Source organism: Diabrotica undecimpunctata, chromosome 4, assembly GCF_040954645.1.
Source record: "Diabrotica undecimpunctata isolate CICGRU chromosome 4, icDiaUnde3, whole genome shotgun sequence".
Taxonomy (NCBI): domain Eukaryota; kingdom Metazoa; phylum Arthropoda; class Insecta; order Coleoptera; family Chrysomelidae; genus Diabrotica; species Diabrotica undecimpunctata.
In genome coordinates this window covers 24234269-24257107 of record NC_092806.1, presented here as the reverse complement: position 1 = coordinate 24257107, position 22839 = coordinate 24234269, and the positions used below count along the sequence as shown (strand labels likewise).

The following is a 22839-nucleotide window of genomic DNA, read 5'->3' as shown; positions in this document are numbered from 1 at the left end:
AATTTATGTTGAATAAGTCAACTTTTACGACTATTTTAGTAGCTTTTAGAACATAATGCAAGATCAGAAAGTTTTTTACCAAAATTCAAAATTTTCTTTTTCTAAATTTACACGAAAAAAAAAATTATGTCGCTCGTCATATTTTTGTACGATTTTGTACCACTTGACTTAGCACTGAAACCACTGAGCGTATCCTTCAACTGAAGAGGGTCTTCTAATAATTTACCGCCAAAAGAAAACGGACTTACCATATTGAGGATTAACTCGATAATTACCGCCTAATAATACGTTTGTATTAATTGAAGGTTTGGTTAACCAGTAAAATTATTGTTTGGTGTCTAATGATTTATAAAATTTATGATTTAAAATATAAGATTGTGTTAAACAAGATAATAGTACTGATCTTCAATGAGTAATCGATATATTCACTGCAGTTTTCTAGGTCAGTGGTTCCCAAATTTATTTAAATGTGTTTTGTGATACAAATTTCTAATTAGAAACGATTTTACCTCTTAATGAGGGTTACAATGTGTCCTATATCATCATCATCATGGCTTATTCACTCCTGGCGGAGTGTTTGCCGCCCTTTTGGGCTCTCTGATTCATTTATTGCGGAGAATCAGTCCGCTGTTGTTTTTTTTTTATTATTATAGCAGCGTGTGTGACTTGGCCCTGTCTACAATTTTCCTCCATTCTTTCCGGTCCTTACAGCGCTCCTTCCAATTGTAGATTCTCAGCTTCTTTATGATGTCTCATAAGACTTGATCTCTCCATCTTGTTTTGGGTCTCCCCTTTGGTCTCTTTGTTGTTGGTCTCCATCCAGTTATTCGCTTTAGCGTAGAGTCTGGGTTAGCTCTTTCTGTGTGTCCCAGCCACCTGAGCCTTTGCGTCTTCACGAACTTGATTATGTCTTCACCCTCGATGACTTCTTTAGTTTCTTCATTGGTTAATCTTCTAAATTCGCCTACACTTATCCTCACCGGTCCCATTGTTCGTCGAATTATCTTTCTCTCTAAGATTTCCAACCTCATTTCATCTTTTTGTGTTAGGCACATCGTCTCTGCACCATAGGTGATCACTGGCCTGATTGCAGTCTTGTAAATTTTTAATTTGGTTTTCTTACTAATGTGCTTTTCTTTCAGGAATTTTTGGTAGTTCCAGTAGGTTTAATTACCCAGTAGGATGCGTTCATTTATTTCATCCGTTCTATTATTTCTGTCATTCACCATCACTCCCAGGTATTTGAAACGGTGTACTCTTTCAAACGTATATGCACCAAGCTTAATTTCTTTCTCGTTCGTATTCTCTCTTGAACACTTGAGGTATTTCGTTTTGCTTTGGTTTATTACTAGCCCTCTCTTCTTTGCTTCTTTATCTAGTATTATTATTATATTCTGCGTGGTTTTTAAATCTCTATAATAAAACCAGTGCAATATCGTCTACATACGCTATCAGTTGGGCTGAAGATTCGATAATCGTTCCCATAATTTTGGCTGCTCTTACTGTCCCCTCTATGGCAATGTTAAATAATGTTTGTACCTCCATTTGTACTTCATCTGACGGGCCTTCCCTTGTTAAGATTCGTGCCTTGGATTCCTTCATCGTCATTTTCGTGAGACTTATTAGTTTTTCTTGGATGCCTAATTTATTCATATCCTTAATTAGCTCCTCCCTTATTACACTGTCAAAAGCTTGCTTGTAGTCAATAAACAGTATATGTAGATCTATTCCGTGCTCGTAACTTTTTTCGACGATTTGCGTTACAATGTGTATTGCATCTATTGTTGACTTACCTTCTCTGAATCCATGTTGGTATTCACCTATTTTTGTTCTAGTTTCTTTTTCTATTCTTTGTCTGATCAAATTAGTTAATATTTTGTACATTGTATTTAATAACGTGATTCCCCTGTAGTTAGTGCATTTCATCTTGTCGCCTATATATGCTCCTATATACCGTATTTAAATCGGTAGATTTACTAAAAAATTTTTACAGTGTAGTCATCTTTTTGGGGCGCTCGCCTAAAATAAAATTTCATTCGTTCTGCATTTGTGATTATAATTCGAGAATAATTTTTGTTTCTCAAAATTTTATTGTATATTCTTCATAGAAAAAACATCAATTTATTTGCATCTTTTATTGAACTTTTATAAAATTAACTGTAAATCTTGTATTAAAAGGGAATTTACAATAATCAGTACAAAAAATTTGATTTTTACGATGATATCGATATTATATCTCTGTGTCACTTTCATCTGTCGTACCAGGAATTGGAAGGGACTATATTTGTTAAAAATTTTGAATTCCTCGAAACAGTTTGTACACTTTTTCGTATATTTGGACTATCTTTCTTATCATTTTTAGCAAATATTTATTATTAAATAAGTTTAAATGAAGCTAAATAGCAGCATTGACTTCTTCTTCCTTCTTGTATGTAGGCTTTAAAGCCTGTTTCTTCTTCAATATTAGCTTCTTAAATTGTTTAAATTATCTCACCATCTTTTTCTTGGTCTGTCAATACTTCTTCGTCCATTTGGTGACTTTCTCGTGTTATTCGTATGTTTATTGTTCTTATGTTTTCACTTCTCTCCCTATCCAACAGACTTTTCCCTGATATTCGTCGAAGTATTTTCATCTCTGTCGTTTCTAGTGGTCGTCTCGTTTTAGATGTGTATATACTTCATCTAATTTACATACCGTTGCACGTCATCGGCGCCATAGCCCGTGACGTCACATGATACCAACACGAAATATTTAGGCGGTAGGTGTGTTCTTTTTTAGAATCACTTTGCCGAGTACACTGGCATTACAGTCACTAGACATATTTTATTATATACGCGTAGAACTAATATTTAAAGATTTCTATTAATGTTAACTTAAAGAAATAGACAACAATATGTTTCATTTAATTTGTATAAATGCATTATAAAGCGTTTTTATGAAGAACATTTGTTCGGAACACACTGTAACTGTAATCGAACAAAGGTGAAATTTTGGCATAAATTGGTAACACTTATTTGACAGTTGCGGTGTTGACACTTTTTGTACTTTGTTATTTTAAATTTTAAAGTGAATACCTCTTGTTTTATATTTTTACCTATTTAATAAAATCTGTTCATTTTAGAACAAAATTAGTGTGTTTTATTTCAAAAATGTCACGTAAGAATTTAAATAGTCGTTGTAAAGAGTAGAATAATAATTATGTGACCTATTTGATTTTAAATGGATTCAGGATTTTTTTATACTTTGGCAAGTATGTCAACTTCGATCTCTGACGTAGATAATGACGTGCAACGGTTTGTAAATTAGATGGACTGTATGTGTCTCCGCCGTGTATGTTAATATAGGTCTAATTGCTGCTTTATAGATTCTTGTTTTTGTGTCTTGTCTTAGGTGTTTGTTCTTCCAGATTGTGTCATTAAGAGATCCCGTCGCTTTACTTACTTTTAAGCTTTGTTGTCGTACTTCTCCGTAACTAGTTATGTCTATTCCCAGATATCTAAACCTTGCTTCCGGCTTTATTATTTTTCCATCAATTTCAATTTTACATCGTAGTGGGTATTTAGATGTTGTCATACACTTGGTTTTTTCTGCTGATATTATCATATTGTATTTCTTGGCTGTTGTATTGAAGATGTGTGTTAATCTTTGAAGCTCAGCGTTGACCAAAACGCATAATCATTATACTGTGTAAAGAGATTCTGAAACTGTTTTTTTTGCGTCAGTATTGATAATGTATGATATTACTATAGGAAAATAAGCAAAAAAGACTGTCCGGGACTGTAAAAAATACATTTACACATTATCTAAAAAAATTTTTAGTTATTCTAGGCCTATTATAAAGAAAACTTTTCGGCAGATATTTTGGCGTCTTTTTTTTTTAATTAATTAAATCTTATTTCCCGTGTTATTTAATACAAGAGCATTTTTGACAAGGAGATAAAAAAGTGATGGTAAAAAAGAAAGAAATAATTGAGGTACACAATTGGTAAGATCGCGTATTAGCATATACCTAACTTAAAATTGATAAGTGAAAAAAAAAATGAAAAACGTACCGTTAATAATACAATTATTAATTTAACCAGTAGTAGCATATATTATTTTTTTCCTAATCAATTTCGAGAAGTAATTATTTATATTTTGTTTACGTTAGTATCGTTTTCGTGAGAATGTCCTCGCAACAATTTCTTTTCCCGCTCCTACGTTAGGCATCCTCATCTACATTCCGATTTGTTATGGGAAAAGAATCCATGCAGTAACCGTTAATTTAATTAGCAGTAAATGATCTAATCATTCTTAGTCACAAGAATAAATCATATTTGTAAGCAAAAGTAAATATTCGTTTACAACCAAAGGCGCCTTTTAATATAAATAGTAAAATACCGACAGACGATAAATGTGGAAATCATGGGTAATGAATATTGTCTGATGTTTTCAAGTTTTGATTTCGTAAAAAATGGGTTTCTGAAATGGTAGGCTTGTTAACCCCATACGCGCAACCACCAATCTGGAGTACCAGGAACTCTTCTGTTAAGATTAGCATATATATATACAAGGATTTCCACAGTTTTCACTGTATTCCTTCACTCAACCGTTTTCTCCAATTTTTCCTGTTTAGTCAGTCCCCTTCCTGTAGGTTTCTTTTACTCATTGCTTCGTCCACTTCATCTCTGAAAGATCTTCGGGGTCTGCCTCTCTTTCTTCTTCCTATCGGGCCCCACTCTGTTATTCTATTTATCCACCGATTTTGGTCTGCTCTTCTGACATGTCCGTACCAGGTTAACCTCTTCTGTTCGATGTAGTCTATTATGTCGGAGTTCATTCCCATTCTCCTCTTAATCTCCATGTTATTTATTCTATCTCTTCTTGTTACTCTGCAGCTTCTCCTTAGGAATTCCATCTCTGTTGCTCTTATTTTGTTTTTGGTTTTCTTATTTATTGTCCAATTTTCACACCCATAAGTGAGGATACTTCTTTTCATGGTATTATATATTTTTTTCTTTGTTTTCATGCTGATGTTCTTATCCCATAGTACCGGGTTCAATTTTCGTATGCAGTCTCTTGTTTGTCCTAGTCTATTTTTTATATCTTCCTCCGTTGTTCCTTTGTTTGATATTATGAAACCTAAATACTTATACTTGTCTGTTCCTTTGATTTGTTTACCTTCGTCTATTTCCAGCTGTTTTATCTCCGTTGTAAGGTATTCAGTTTTCTTTAGGTTTATTTCCATCCCATTCTTTGTATATTCCTGCTCCAGTTTTCTCATCATAAAACTGAGGTCATCCTCGTCTTGTGCGATCACTATTTGGTCGTCGGCAAAACTTAGCGTATATAGATATTCGTTCCTTACTGGTATACCCATTCCTTCGCACTTTCTTTTCCATGGTTTCAGGGTTTTTTCCAGGAATATTTTGAACAGGGTGGGGGATGTGGAGCAACCCTGTAGTAGTCCCTTTGTCGTCTTAAATGGACTGCATATTCTATTGCCCGTTTTGATAGCTACTTCGTTATTCTTGTAGAGTGCTTTTACCGCGTTTATTAATCTTCGTGGAACTTCGATGTCTTCCATTGCTTCCCATAGCTTGGTTCTAGGTATTGAGTCATATGCCTTCTTAAGATCAACAAAAGCCAGATGGACCGATCTATTTTTGGCCATTCTTTTTTCTATTAGTTGTTCGACCGTGTAAATGTGATCTAAGCATGCTTTCCCCGCTGTGAAACCTGCCTGGTCTTCTCCGATTTTATTTTGTATGTATATTTCTAATTTTTCCTTTATGGTCTTTCCATACAGTCTGCCTATAGACGATATAATGCTGATTCCCTGATAGTTTTCGCAGTTTTTTCTATTTCCTTTCTTGTATATTGATGATCTTGTATAAGATTAGCATACCTTAGTTAAAGTTTCCAGATTTAAGGCTTTGAAAACTCTCTAACTAGACCATCACGGGTATTGTTTGTTAGTGTCATTAACGTAAGGTCATTCATTGGCATAGTTACTTCAAAATCACCAATTTTTCAAAGTATTATGTCAACCTAAAATATCGGTTGTGATAATTAATTAGCAGAAGTAATTTTTTTTTTTTGGCTCAACCTCAAGAGTCATTGGCGCAGTACAATTTAAAATTTTACAATTTATTTAAATCATTTATGGAATATCTTCTTCTTCCTATGCCGTCCCCATTAACGGAGGTTGGCGACCACATTTTTAAAAGCTTCTCTGTCTTTTGCAACGTGGAATAATTCGTCTACAGTCATGTTTGTCCAGTCTCGAATATTTCGCAGCCATGACTTCCTCTTTCTACCTATTCCCTTTTTGCCATCGACTCTACCCTGCATGATGACCTGCAGAAGACTATATTTATTATTTCTTAGTATGTGTCCAAAGTATGCAGTCTTGCGTACTTTTATCGTTCTCAACAATTTTTTGTCTCGACCCATCCTTCTCAGCACTTCCTCATTAGTGACCCTGGCAGTCCATGGAATTCTCAACATTCTCCTGTATATCCAAAGTTCAAAGGCTTCAATCTTTTTAAATATTTGCGCTTTTAGTGTCCATGTTTCTACCCCGTACAATAGTTGCGACCAGACATAACATTCAACAAACCTCAGTCTCAGCGCAGTATTCAGATTTTTGTCACAGAATAATTGTTTGAATTTTAAGAACGCTGCCCTTGCCATTTCTATTCGTACCCGGATCTCATGGTCTGGATCTAATTCTGTGTTGATGTAAGCTCCCAGATATTTATATTTTGTCACTCTCTCTATTTGCTGTCCACCAAGAGTTAGTTGTTCATTATTTATTGGACTCCTTGATACTATCATAAATTTGGACTTATCTGTGTTGATGTCAAGTCCCATTTGAATGCATTCACTATTTATTGCATCTAGGAAAGTTTGTAGTTCTTCTATACTCTCAGCCATATTTACCGTGTCATCTGCAAATCTCATGGTGTTTATGATTTCTCCACCATTTATGGAATATAAAATATAAGTATGATGACAAATTTTTCATTTCAGTTCCGTCACTTAATATTGCTTGTAGGTATCTTGTAATTTATATTGAAACCTTTCCATGCAATATAAAGGACACTCCAGTAAAATATGGCGAACACTGATTACAATATCCCATACCACAACCACATTGTAGTTTTTTATATTTTATTATGACTGATGTCCAAAAATTTACTGTCAAATTAAACTTAAATAAAATTAATTGTTTTTGTCCATAAAAGCATCCCTCTGGATGGCTACAACAGTCCCCTGTCACGGGTTTGTATAAAATTGTCCATAACTCAAAAATCAAGAGGAAAAGGTGTGGGCTTTTTAAAGATATATAAAATTTAATTCACTACTGCCCTTCATTTTATCAACAAACATTCTCAACATTTAATAAAATTTGCTTAAGGCAGTTTTGTATAGAAAATGAAAAAACACCCATACAATGATTAATATAATTGTTGTTTTTATCTTTGTTTTTCTGTTTTGTCTAAGGCGATTTAGGTTGTATCGACAAATGATCTCACTATTTGGTTTTCTGTGAGATTTGCTAACATTCTTAATAACTATTATGCGATAAAGATATTTTTCTTCATGGTCAGAAATTGTGAGGATAATAATTAATGCTGAATCAATAAGTTATCGAATATTAAGTATGTAAAACTGGGTTCTGCTTTACGCCGAAATTAGGCCAATGTGTGTCACGTGTCGTACATAAACCCGGCGATAAAACGACTAGACATCGGCGGATGACGCAATAAGAAGTTTTTATATCTGATTCTGATGACATTGAGACGCACACGTCCGGAAGGAAAAGATAATATTGTAAACATTATCTGAGGATCTTTTCGTCCACTACCATTGTCTTACAGGGTCAGGTCTCATTAAATTTTGATTACTGTTTTCCCTTTTGTTGGCCAGTGATAACGTCTTACCGCAAATTGCTTCAAATGTTCTAAGGGTGTTCATCCACCTTACATCCTGTTTCAAAAAGAAGAATATCCTGAATATATCAATCGAGTGTCCTCGTTTCTTTGCGGGATGATTTCTGTGTAATTACGCCGTCTTTTCAATTGCGGGAAGTGGGTTAGTAATGGACACCCGTTCACCACTTGTTGCCTTTGTGGTTTTAGAACACGTTAGTTACTTAAACTTTTTTTCCTTTTTGTATAGAATATGTATATATATATATATATATATATATATATATATATATATATATATATATAATAGATAGATAGAGAGAGAACTCTATATTTCGCTTTCTATTGAATAGCTTCCTCATGAGTACACTGTAAAATAATTTTAACATTACAAACAAATGACGTACATATAGATTTAAAAACACTCAGAAATTAAAATATTTGACAAATAAAAACTGACATTAAAGTATGTAAAATATTTCATGTTAAGATTAAACTGTCTTAAGCACGTTCGTTACAGTAATAAGATAAAACAAGTAAAATTACTCCAAATGTAAAAATTAACAATAGAAGAAACGTTAGAAGAATGATATTTCTTTGATTAATTATTAAAGTGATTGTTGGCTATTTTGAATATTTATAAATTTTGTTCAATATATTACAATATATGTTACTTAACTGTCCAGTGTACGTTTTATAATTTAAAGTTTACAAAAAGTTTTAAAAACACTTATTAAATTAAATCACTCTAATTTTATTCTAAAAAAACAGAGTTTAATTAATAGTAAATCATAAAAACAAATCTGAAGTGTCAACACAGCAACTGTCAAATAAGTGTTACCAATTTATGCTAAAATGTCAACTTCGTTTGATTACAGTGTGATCAGGACAAGTGTGCTTTAAAAAAACGCTTTATACAAATTAAATGAAACAAGTTATAGTATATTCCTTTAAGTTTACATTAATAGAAATCTTCAAATATTATTTCTAGCTTGTATAGTAAAATATGTCTAATGGCTGTAACGTCAGTGTACTTGGCTAAAGCATTCTAATAAGGAACAGACCTACGACTTAAATATTCTGTGTTGGTATCATGTGACGTCACTTACTATGACGCGGATGACGTGTATCGGGATTTATACGGTACCAACTATATATAGCTTTACTGATTATTTGTGTATTTTAAAGACCACATTTAAATTCTGGTCTTTCATCCAGTCTCTTACTACTAATTTTGGTTCTTATAATGTTTTTGATTTTTTTCGTCACATCCCCTCTATTTGATTCAGTTGGAATTCCAATCTGGAAGTGGAAACGTTAAATAAAATACTATTTTAGGAACATAAGCATAAAGATTTTACACACTTATTACCAAAAATACATAGAAAATCATCTTTCTGTAATTCCAATCTTTTTCCTCTGATTTTTTCTTATTTCTTTCTATAATGATATGGCGTGATATAGCTTTGCTAGTGTATATCCGGTTTTGTTTGTTTCCTATCTTAATTTCCTATTTTTTCTGTTTGTGTTTAGTTTCAATTTAATTTCAATAAACAGTGAAAGACTCATGTGATCTGAACCTTTTTGGAATCGGCGGAATTTCTGTAACAGTTATAACACTCATGACCAATTAAATTAGTCTGTATTTGAAGAGTTTAATATTAAGTACTTTGTTTATAGGGCATATACAGCAATATTCTCATCTAAATTATAGTTTAAGTTGATTTTTGAATATATTAAGTATTTTATAACTGACAACAACTCTCTATGCAAATGAGAATTGAAAATTATAAAAAAGGAAGCGGATTCTCAGAGATGAACCTCAACATCCTTCCTCATCCTGCACCCTTAGTAAATAATCTAAATCCATACTATTATCATGTCTATTGAAATTGGAAGAGCAAAGATCTTTGAACTTAGTTCCGGTTTGCGCGCCCTTTCGAGGGTAGTTTCCCTTAAAGAAATATGGCCCATATCGGAATCAGGTCCCGTATGTACAACAAAAGATTTTTTAGTTTCTCACAGTTAGGCGTACACATGCCTATGCAGGGAACAAAAGTATTGCATGAGAAAAGGTGCGATTAAGGGGTGGTTTTCCCATAATACGCAAGATTTTTGAACTCGTTTCGGGGGTAGTTTGAATAAGGTGAATTTTATATGAGTGATGTTTATCAAAAATGATAAATGCCGTTGGGGATGACTTAATAATGATTTAGGTAATACTGATTGGTAAATTTAAAAAGATCACTTAATAAAAGAATAAAAAGTAAAAAAGGACTATTTTGTTCAGTTGTAAAGGGTTTTTTATTCACAGTTAAAAGTCATGTAAAATCTTTTTAATATAATTACTCAATTAATTTTTATGATCAGGAGTTATTCTTTTGGACACAAGGCCATGGTACATTTTCGTGTTAAAGTGGAAATTTAAAATTTTATTTTTCGCTCTAACTTTCATGTTTGTAAACATTTATGTATAAAAATTTACAACTGAGTACTTTTGAACATGGGAAATTATAATTTGGTGCAAACTTTGATGTATCTGATAAAGGCGCCACATATGCTACATATGTGACATAAAGTTGCTCGTAACTTTTTTGCTATTTAAATTACCGGTAATTTTAATAAAAAAAATTAAAGATACAATATTTTAACAAAAAAAAGGTATACCTGTTAATAACTTATAAACTCAACAGTTTTCGAGATAATCGCGTTTTACAAATTAGCTGCATAATTATGATTTAACGCAATTACTCCAGGCAACCAAGGAAAAATAGACAAAAACATCAATACTTCTGAATTTTGGTATGAAATACCTTTAACGTAAGGTAATAGTTACCGAAATATTAAATAAAATAAATATATCAGCAGGATAATTAATAATAGGATTTGACAAAATAACAGAATAATAGGATTTTACATCACACATTTTACATTTTATATTAAATTATAGTCATAACCAAAACATTTTATTTACAAACCAAATTAAAAATAGTTAAACTAAATAACATTAAACTTTTTGTGAAAGTAAGTGATCGATATGTCCACCATTTTCTTTATTTCATTTGTCAATACATTCCATAAAAGATCGTGTCACATTAAATAGCGTCATTGATTCTAAAGAAACTGCTGCAGTATTTATTATAAGTATTATAATTAAAATAATAAGTATTCTTTTGGGATATTTACTATCTACTACACATCTATCTACTATGTACTACTAATATCTTACCACATGATCAAGGAATATGACTACCACGACCAATCCAACGTTCAGGAAAGTTGTACTTAAGTATGTATGGTCTCTCTCTATAATGTGTTAGTGTACCATCTTGCATAAACCACATATTTTGCCTTAAGTTTTATGAAAATTCCTCCAACAAATCAATAAAATCATTTCGTAAAAAATGTAAATAAATTTCTCCATTCAGATTACAAGGTAATTCGCATGTCCGTAAAAAATTATTACCAATGGTTTCAAATCATACGTTTATTTGAAATTTATGTTGAAAATGCCTTTCTCTCTTTATATGAGGATATGTAGTATCTCAGAAATGATTTTTCTTTAAATTAAAAAGACCATGATGTGTAAATTTAGCTCCTTTCGTAAAAAATATTCTATCGACGAAGGAGTGGTCAAGATTTTACCTGTTTCGGACATCATTTGCAAATCTGCAAATTTGCAAAATACTAACCTCAACCTGAGTCTAGTTATGCCTACTCAATATTTGATGTGCAAAGCAACAACCGTATTATAAGATCATAAAAGCCTCCTTAAAAAAATATGGTATGGGATTGTCCATTTTCTAACAATAGTAGAATTATTCACAAATACAGTGTCTCATTCATTATTATAAAAATCATTTAGATAACAGTAATAAAAATAAATAGTCCCTTGTGAATACTCTATTGTTGCCTAATGACCACAGTGAAATCGGGTTAAAAAAAATTACCTGAATACGACCATTCAACTTGTAAATTCCTTAAATTATTCGACCTTATCAGAGCGAACTGTTAAATATAATTTTTGGGTGTAAAGATGACCATAATATGCAGGTAAATTAAAATGTTCTCAAAATATGCATTTTTTTCAAAAACTGATAAAATATGCAGGTATATGCAATCTGCATATAATCCGCGCTCTACTTATAACGCTCGAGAACAGTTGAATAGGAATTCATGCGAACTGTTGCTGCCGAGATTTCTCAATCAAAACACCCACCTCATTCCAATCCTGCACTTCACCGAATCCTCCAATGCATAATCAATTGTAGCAATTATTTATATCCACAAGTAAAATAGATACTACCCAGATATTGCAACTTTCTCGTTTTAATTCTGAGTAGTATTTTATCGCTCCAGAAGATTTTTAAGATTATAATAGATAGGTTTTCTATAGAGGAAAAAAACACAACTTTCTACTACTCTGAATGGAAGGGAGGATTGAAGGAAAAAGAGTCCCAGTGAGAAGAAAATGTTCGTAGTTAAAGAATGTAAGAGACTAGGCATGGTCAACCATTCATAATAAAAAACCGCAGAAAACAGAGAGTCCTTTGCCGAAATTATCGCCTACCTTCAATAACGGAGAAGCCACTTCAAGAAGAAGATAACAGTAATATCAGACGTGGGCTAGATTTTTGATTTTTTATCAGACAGACTAACATTTTTTTGCATTCATGCTTATGATCCATCTTAATTTTTCTGCGCTAATAACTTAAATTGACGAATCATATTAATAACTTACCTTGTATATATAATTAACAATGTTTGATATAAATTTGTTATCAGAGGTTTTAGCAGCTAACTTTTCAAAACAGTAAACAAACCAATTTTTAGTGATACATACTCCTCATCCCCACCCTAATAATTTTTTAATAAAACTCCTCATTGACACTAGCAGACGATGACACATTTAATATTTTAAATTGGTTTTACCGAAATATTGTACCAATATTTATACTTACTCTGTATCATTTAAAAAAATCACCATTTATGAATGCCGTAAATCTTCAAATCTATTTTTTATTCACCCCATACCAACCGTTTCAAAATACTCGACATTACAAATCAAAAATATCCAATTCTAAGGAATTCTTGATTTTTAATATCAGTTTGTATTATACGGGAACATTTTTCCAATCAACAACTCAGGAGATAAAACCCCTCACATTTTGCGTCTTAAATTTGTCATTTTTCTCTAATTACGCATAGTCATCAATTTCCTCTTTGTCATCTGAAAACCAAACCGCTAATGATGGGAATGCGATGTTATTCAGGTCGCACAGATCATTAATGATGTCGCATCACGAAAATCGCTATAGATAAAACCACTAAAATAACAGCATTTTAACCCTACGTTCAATATACTACTAAGGGGACATAATAATTACATGTCATTTTGTCGTATGTTGTAATTAAATTAGAAGATATATATCTTTCTGATTTGATCATTGGTAGACAATGGAAATCTATAATATGTAATATTATTCGAGTGGGTAGTGAAATGTAATCAAAAATTTTTTTCTTCGCCAGTAAGTGACTGGTAATGAAAATAGATATGTAGCAAAACATAAGAAGCGAGAGTTTCAAAATACTACCTCAAGTAAAAACTAAAACCTTTGTCCTTGAAGTTGTTTAAAGTTATTTCAAATCGTTTAGTTTTCTCTATTATCATTTAAGTTGCGATTCGTTCTTTACTTAACCATTTTCATATTTTGAAGCTTAATTGTTTGCAAAACAATTTCTTCAGGATCCTCATCGAGTTTCCGTTCAATCATTCAGAATTTGTATTCCTTTCAAAAAGTTCCCCAGGAGAGTATGAAATGTTAATAATTGGTTTTTCCTAGGTGCTCTGCTATAACTTTTTTTTGTAAGGTTTTTTAATGAACGTCCTTTGTATGCTAATTCGATTATTACATTTGTAGTTTAATAAATATATTTAAAAATCCAGTTTGTTTATACGCGTTGTAAACCACAAAAAAACGATGTCAAAGTAAGGGCTGTCCAATAAAATAATTCGCAACTTACTAACCACCTTTATATTTATTATCATCGGTTAACTATTTATCATGTAGCTATTGTTATGAAAAATTACGAGGGCATATATCTTGTTCTGGCAAAACTACAATCTCACTAACGAAATTTCTCTAACCATATTAAAGGGTCCATGCCGATATTCCGTTTCCTATTCTTTCCGAAGAATCATTTTCATATTAATATGGTAATTTTGTTTTCATAGAAGCACAGACTGTTACAGTAACCGAATGAAATTCATCTTGTCTAGGAGAATTTCCCTCCAAGGAATAATAGGGTGATCTATTATGTCTATTCGCAAACTTGTAGGACCGGACTCAGCTCTTATGTTGAAATTTCGATCAGTGTATTACTCGGAACACTTAATTATCATGTTGCAGTCTCTGTAAGACATTAAAACTTATACATCTTACTTTTTTATTGTAAATTTATTTTGGAGCAAAGCATTTTGATATGAGATAATTCTTTGCGATAATTGCGATAACTTTGCGATAATTCTTGAAGTGGTAAAGTCTTGAAATGTGACACAAATAAATTTCTTTTAGTCAAAAGAAGAATCTATTGAATTTGGGATAAATGGCCGTCGTTCACCAACTTTACAGATTACTCCGAATAAAGTGGACATTGGATACTCTGTTGTAGCTGTTTATTCATTTTTGTGAATCTCATGATGGTACATTGTATCTAACATTGTTACATCAATATTTTTTGATTTGAATGCTCTGTCTTAACGTCAAAATTTTCGCTCATTAAGTCCTTTTTTTTATGCTTTTTTCGGCATGCTATTGCCAAATTATGCTTTTTTATTTTTCTGTTCCCTTCGTTAATTTTTTACTTATAAATCATTATGTAATATCAAAAGAAAAATACACAATTTAAGGACAAAATTGCAGGTTGCAATTATTACAGCACCAACACTCTCATATGCAAGGGTGACATGGATTCTAAATAAAAGCGAAAGTACTATAAATGAAGCAACCAAATTCATTTAGCGTATGGCTACATGGCAGTTAAGTTTTGAGTACAAGAAGACAATACATTACAAATAGAACAATGGATGGCTCAAACTTTTTTGTTGTGGTTTCGGGCATGTCTGCTATATAAAGGCTAAAGAGTAGGGGGGGTCAGCACCGATACTTGTGGGAGGCCATTGTTCAGTTTCATTTGGGTACTACGTACTAGTCTTATCGCCCATGATAACTTGGAAACTTCTGTTGTATAGCATATCATTAAATTTTTAGTAGTTTTTGAAAGCCTGTTTCTATGTAGTTAGTCAGTGCTAGGACTTGGTCTGTGCAGCTGCGGTTCGGTCCAAATCCTGCTTGTTCAACAGGTATATGTTGGGGTATTATTTGGCTAATTTTGTTTTGATGAATCGTGAAACTAATGTTTTGGTGAATCGTTAGCTTTCCCTGGTTTTAAAATGGCGACGATTTTTGCTCTTTTTGGTTGATGAGGAACATTTCACGTCTGAAGTATGTCGTAGAAGAAATTTGCAAGCCATTGTCTAGTAAATCTGCCACTTCGTTTTAGAAACTCAGCATGAATGGTGTCAAAACCAGTGGCTTTAATCGTTTTTATTTCATTAAGAGCTTCCTTGATTTCTTCACAGGTGAAAGGGTTGGAATACTCTGTTTTAAGTGGACCTGTTTTGAGGATTTTAATTCTGTGTACTTAAGCAGTTTTGGGTGCTCTTGAGGTAGATATTTTGTTGGACGCCACTTGGTTTAGTGTTTCTAGATTGGTTGAACGGTCGGGTGGGTTACTTCCTCCAAGTTTTCGAATCAGTGACAAGACTTGTCTACTCAAGTTGTTGAAATTTAGATTTTTAACTGCTTCAGTCTAATTTCTCGCGCCTGGCGGTATCAATGTACTGGAGTAATTCGTCTGCAATGATTCATACAGTTTTTCGCTCTCCTTAGACCATCCAGGAGAATCGTTGCTTTTGCTGATTTTATTATTGCTCTCGTCAATATCTCATAGTTTATACTTTTTGGTGGGATCCAATTTATCAATATTACTAGAGAAAGCAGACCAGTTAGCTTTCCTGAAGTTCCATCTGGGACGTGGAAACGATCCTATAATTGGAATGTTTGCCGATTTTGATCAGAATGGGGGGTGCTTGCTAGGAAGTCGGACATTACCTTTCTTGATGTTGGTAGAGGTTGGCCTTTTGTCTTCAGTGGTAAGAAAACAAAGCAACTGATAACAATAGCTGGGAAGACGAAGCTGGGTAGGAATGACAAGTAAACTACTGTCTTTTGACAATAGTCTAGGAAGGACACCCCTAGAAAAGGGTGGATGGATGGAATCAATCCAAGAAATCAGGATTAAGAAAAAGAAAACATTGCAACAGCTGAAGGAAATGACAGGAGACCGGAAGACGTGGAAGAAATAGGTAAAAGACGGAGAGACGCCAGCACCATCTGACACTCTTATAGGGCATAATACCATTGTGAATGGCATTCATCATCAGTGGCATTACAGCTCGTTATGAGCCAAACCCTTCTTCAGAACAATCTTCCATTCGCCCCTGTTCTGGCAACTCTTTTCCATGCTTCAACTCCGATGGATTTTAGATCATCCTCTATGTTATCTTGATACATAAGTTTTGGTCTTCCTCTGGCTCGTCTTCCCACTGGTCCTCTTCGGTCGAAAATTTTTCTGATCGTTGTATCTTCATCTCGCCTAATTGGGAATGACATTACTAGTATATTATTCCATCCATTTTTCCTGTGGTCACTTATTATACAATTGGTGAGATTAGTTGCTCCATTACAAGAAGTTCAATGATGCCATATATCTGGTATTTTCTCGCATTCTGCAATAACAGAACATTGTAAAGAAACAGGACATTGCATATTGTGTAAAAATCTATATTCTTTCCAAAAATCTCTACCTCTTTTCTAAAAAAAAAATAAAGTGGTAGAAATCCGAAGTCATCCCGAGAATATAAACAAAGAAAGGCTACTACTGATACCACCTCCGTTAGTTCATAGAATGTAAGATGAAGATGGTGTTTACACATTCACATTGCAATTAATTTTTTTTATAAAACTGCGTTATAATGTTAAACGGAGAAAATATGCGGGTATAAAGTAAAAAATGATAACCTATTTAAATATTATTTACATCTATCAAGTGACCTGTGGTGACCATAAACTATTGAAGCGAAACTTCTATACTAGCATTGTATTACTTTTTCTCTATAGTAAAATGCTGAAGCGAGCGTCACGGAAGTAGCACCACGACACAGTAAACAGTTGGAAGAGTCCATTTACGCTATGAGGAGAGTCCGTTATACAACATGTAAACTTTTTCAATTTTATTAAAACCTATAAAAAAAAATGATAAAAATAATAGAATTACTTTATTTAGTTTTAAAAATATTATTTAGTTTTTAAAAATACAATTTTTTTTTGTGAACAAAAAATTATACATTTCCAATTTTTGTCTACTAGTCTCTACTAGTCAGTAGTATTATGGAGCCCTATCCTGTGCGAAAACAATAATAGACATCTATGAATGACTAATTTGCAAAAAGAGAATTCGAGTACTCGTACGCAAAGGGTCAATTAGTTTATTCTTATTCTTCGGAAGCTAGACGCGGTGCCGTCTGCGACGCGGTTATACACTTGGCAGTGACCTTTTTCTCCTCCTTCATTTCCCACAGACTCTATTGTACAGACAACCCTTTGTCTGGACCCGACCCTCTTAACGGCGGAGATGGACTCTCTCCCTTCGCCTTGGGAGTATCCAGACCGGTGACGGAGGGAAACCACCACCCGAGACGGGACGGATTTGTTGCGTTGTGATGCAATTCGTGGGGTTCCTATTTTTATCGAAAACAAACATTTTCTTAATAGTTAAACATTATAAAATCACTCTGAGTTAAGTTACACATTTTATATCGATAAAAAACAGAGAAGATACATTTGATACACGCTTTCTTGCAATTTTTTTTGTAGCCAAGCTACCAGTTCTGTCTTAAAAACAAAGTAAATTTATATATAACCTGTCATCATATTCTTCCTATGCATCTCTTGTTTTTGTATTATATTATTTATAATATAAATTATTTATATTTTTCAAACGTAACTGAAGATAGTTCATATGAAGGTCTTTGTTATAAAAAACCACTATATTATCTTGAAGAAACCCCTTTTTAATTTTTCCAGAGTTGGGAACTGCTTGTGTTGTCCAAACTGCAGTGGAACGCATCTGCAATCACCGGCTTTGACTACATCGATCAAGTCCTGGAAAGGTGTTCATGGGGACACGCAAGCCAACTTTTACGACGACACGCCCTCACATTGATCCCGATTTGTTATACCGGTAAGTGTTAAATTTATTACATCTTTGCTTAGGAACCAAACAAAAAATAACTGTACTTCTTGCTTTTTTTACAAGTCTAGTACTAATGGGATATAAGTTTTGGAAAAAAGTTTACCTCGATTTTAATATCTGGTCTTGTGATTATAGCAACAACAACAAACACCTCATAGTTTGTCTTTATTGATAAATGTTAAACGTATTCACTAAATAATGAAAATATCATACAAAATATCTCAAAAGTATTTTTCTGTATTTTAAACTGTCAAAATTAGAATAGTTAATTTGTTTGGAAATCAAGATGTTATCCAGTAATGATTAATATATATATATATATATATATATATATATATATATATATATATATATATATATATATATATATAGAACGTCTTTCGACGTTGTCCGATACCTAAACACCATCTCTTCCTATCTTCGCAGTCGCTTGTTGTTAAATTTCTTTCTTATATTTCCTTCTATTCCCATAGGTTGTTTTATTACATCATTTCTGATTCGGTCTCGTCTGGAAATACCTAAAGATCTTTTCATTGCATCCATCTCTACTGCTTCTATTCGCTTTTTGTTCTTTTCACTAATTCTCCATGTTTCAGCGCCATAAAGAAGAGTAGTTTTAATCATGATCTCATATATATTAAATTTTCTTCCTTTCGTTATCTCTTTACTTCACAGTATACCATTGAGACATCCTAAGACTTTCTTTGCTTGAGTGATTCGTTTTTCTATTTCCCGTGTATCAGTTCCTGTATTGTCAAAGGCAACACCCAAGTAGTCATAGCTCTGACAGCAGGAAATATGTTGTCCGTTTTCGAGGTATATGTTATCTGACTCGTTTCCAGTACAAAGATATTTGGTTTTTGTTGTATTGGCATTCATTCCCCAGTCGTTATATTCTTCTATCAGTTTTCTAAGCATGTGTGCATGTCTTCCCTGTCGGTCGCTAGTACTACCTGGTCATCAGAAAACTGGAGTGTATATATACATTCATTGCTAAGCTCTATACCCATCCTATGCACCTTTCTTTTACATATTTCCAATGCTGCTGCAACATATATCTTGAATAAGGTTGGTGAGATACAGCATCCCTGTCGCAAGCCTTTTGTAACCAGGAATTCTTCCGTTAGATATTTTCCTGTTTTTATCTGTGCCTTTGAGTCTCTATATAGTTCTTGTACAGCATTTATCAATGTGTGGTTGATGTTAGATCTTTTCAACGTTGTCCACAATTTTGCTAAGGGGATGTTGTCATATGCTTTTTGCAGGTCTACAAAAGTAATATGAGTTTCTAGATTCTTAGCCGATATTTTTTCTATTATTTGTTTAAGACAAAATACGTTATCGGTGCACGATCTTCCTGAACGGAACCCGCTTTGTTCTTCCTCTTCATTGTGCTTATATTCTTCCTCGATCATATTTCTCAAAATTCGTCCATACAGTCTGCTCAGGGTGCTGGTTACCGATATGCCTCTATAATTATTACAATTCCTTTTGCCCCCCTTTTTGTGTATTGAGGACATGTATGCCGTTCTCCATTGTTCTGGTACTGGGTGTCCATTTAGGCACTGATTGATCACATAAGTTAATTTTTCAAATAGTTTATGAGTTCCATTCTTAAGCATTTCAGCATAGATTCGCTCAGGTCCAGCGGATTTACCATTCTTTAGGGTCATTACAGCCTTCCTTACTGTTTCGATGTCTACCCTCGCTTCCTCTTCTTGTATATGTACTGACTGTGTTGGGGAGTTCGCTAGGTATTCTTGTCTTGTCTCTGTCAGCAAGCTTTCATAGTGATCTTTCCATTGTCTTGGTTTTATGGTGTGTATGTGTGCTTTGTCTTTTCCTGTATTTTTTACTGATTGTATAAAATTCCATACCTCTGTACATTGCTTCCCTCCGATGTATGTATTGATTTCTTGACATTTGCGTTGCATTGAGGACAATGGTTTGTTATTTCGTTATCATTTTTGTAGAAAAGTGTGATATTTTCCACATGACAAAAATTCGATATATAAAAATAATATGTACATTCTAAAAAATCCAAAATAACTTATATCTGTGAACTATGCCGTTCAATAACTATGTATATAAACATGCAATATAAATATTTTTCTTTCCCCTTTTTCGTTTTTTTTTCGCTTAGTACATGAGTACCAGAGACTCAACAAGAAATTTTAGAACCAAAAATTCTTCACGCCCCCATTAACATATCGGACCTCTATATGAGAGAGAAAGACATAGAGTTGGCGGTCTTTTTATTTTTAAAGAAAAGGTCAACAGTTGTAGAATTATTTATTGTATCACGCTACACCCTCTGCAAATACGCGGGTTCAGTACTGTAGATTCCGTGCCCCAAATACAGCTGTAGATCTTGTTGGTAGATATGCTCCTATATGATACGCATTTTCAAGTACTCTTGTTAGGGTGAAACTTGTTCCACCTGAACGTAATAACAATGGAGTAATTGTTTAAAATGTTAAATATGTAAGATTTTTAATTTAATTCGTATTGCGATTGGTAAGGCGCCAACAGCAGGATTAGGAAAGAAAGAAAAATATAAACTGATTTTGAATATAAACATTTCCTGGTATTTATGATTATCTAAATTAAAATAATGAAAAGAAAATGGACTCAGATAATCTGCTTGTTTGACTCCTGCTTCCTGTCTAAAGTGGCCTGATTTTAGACCTTCTAACTGCTAATTATATGGCAGAGGGACAAGTGCCTATTATGCCCAAAAACAAAGAAATTACATTAGTAAATATCAAAATTACAATTTTTGGTTTAAAAGAAAAACAATATTTTGACTATAACATAAAACAGTCAAGTCTGTTTTTGAACGCGTTGGTAGAGAGAGCAGAGACAATTTTATTACTAAGCTTATTCTAGTTCTCAAAAACTTTATTTGGTAGAAAGTTATGTCTTGATCTTGGAGAAAATTTCTCTTTTTTAAGTTTAAACTGGTGAACACTTCGTAAAGATTTCCGAAATTAAATTTTAATATTTTAAATGTTGTAATTAAGTATCCACGTTGTCGGCGAAGTTCAAAAGAAATTAGGATAGCCATACTAAGTCTTCCTGCATAAGAAGGTCTTCTCGGTCCCAAAGGAATTTGAGTGGCTTTTCTTTGAACGTTTTCTAACAGAGTTTTGTCTCGAATCAAATCAGGATACCACGTTGGACCCGCGTACTCATGAATGGGTCTTACGTAAAGAGGGTAAACTTTACAGAATGACTGCATTGAAACTCTCGAAAAACACCTCCGAATAAGATATAGTCTAGAGTTCGCACGTTAACAAATAATAAAAGTAATGATGATAATGATCGAACCAAGTTAGACTGCTGTTTCCAATAACACCAAGGCCTTTATACGAGAACACAGAATCTAATGGTTGTCCGTTAACAAAGTACGGCACAAGTGGGTTATTTTTACCAATTTGAAGCTAAACTTTTTCCGCATTTAAGGGTAGTAGCCACTGGGAACCTCAAGTTAAAATAGAGTCCATGTCCATTTGGAGGGTTAGCTGGTTTGTAATTGGATTGGCATATATTTTTGTGTCATCAGCATGGAACGATATTTTACTTGCAACATAATAAGGAACGTCGCTGGTACAAATCGTAAAAAGCAGAGGTTCAAGGATAGAAGGAGGCACTCCACTCTCCACTAACCTGTCTTGTGAGAAAGATTCGCCAACGCTAACTTTGTAATGTCGATCTGCCAGGAAATAATCACACAATTTTGGTGTTAAACCATCTAAACCAGGTGACATCGCTATGTGAACTTTAATTAAGTGTTGTTTGACGTGATCTACTGTAAATTCAACTTGCTGTAAGGATGCGCTGACACGATTGTAGATAGCCATCATTCGTTTCTTTAGTAGAAATCTGTGAAAATGCTAAAGGGAGAGTTTCGGAAGACTCTGTCAGAAGAGCATAAAGTCTGGTTGGGTTTTTGAAGTAGAGGAATGGAAATACCTAAAAACTTGTTGTCAAAAGTCAAATGGCTATGTAGTTTTTCATAGTGCTTCATATTTATTTTCTTCAGTTTTGCCTCACTGTTTTTTCCTTTTTGTCAAACTTATTTATGTAATACTTTGACCACATCGCAATTATGTCCTCTACTTCAAACTTGACAGTATTTGTTTCGTCTTCTATTCCATATATTTTCCTCTTTCTCTCTTTTAAAGATCTAACAGTATTACAGAATTTTGTTTTTTTATGATCAATCATAATTTTTAAAATATAAAATTAATATTTATAATATATTTCTGAATAATTCTATATTAAGAGTTAAAGTTTTTGTTACGAGCTATTGTTAGTCTACGTTCCATCCTTTCGTTCCTTTTTTTTTTACGGGATATCCAAGAAAATTTGGAAGCTTTCAACGAATACTCCCGCCAACAATATTTATGATGTTTATAATGTAAGACCATGATTTCGATTTGATATTATGACATCTCCCATTATTCCAAAAGTCACAGGCCAATATTAGTGTAAGTATTTGATTTGTTTTCCACTAATAATTCCACCTCTTTCATATCTTTT

General features: G+C 33.2%; 1 protein-coding gene across 1 annotated transcript in view; it reads left to right on the top strand.

The window, feature by feature from the left end:
- The window catches only part of LOC140439321 (G1/S-specific cyclin-D2-like), a 72624-nt gene that overhangs the window by 5041 nt on the left and 44744 nt on the right, over nt 1–22839 (top strand). The window contains exon 3 of the mRNA XM_072529161.1: nt 18126–18282. Coding sequence (XP_072385262.1) covers nt 18126–18282 — 157 coding nt within the window. The remainder of the gene's footprint in view (nt 1–18125; nt 18283–22839) is intronic.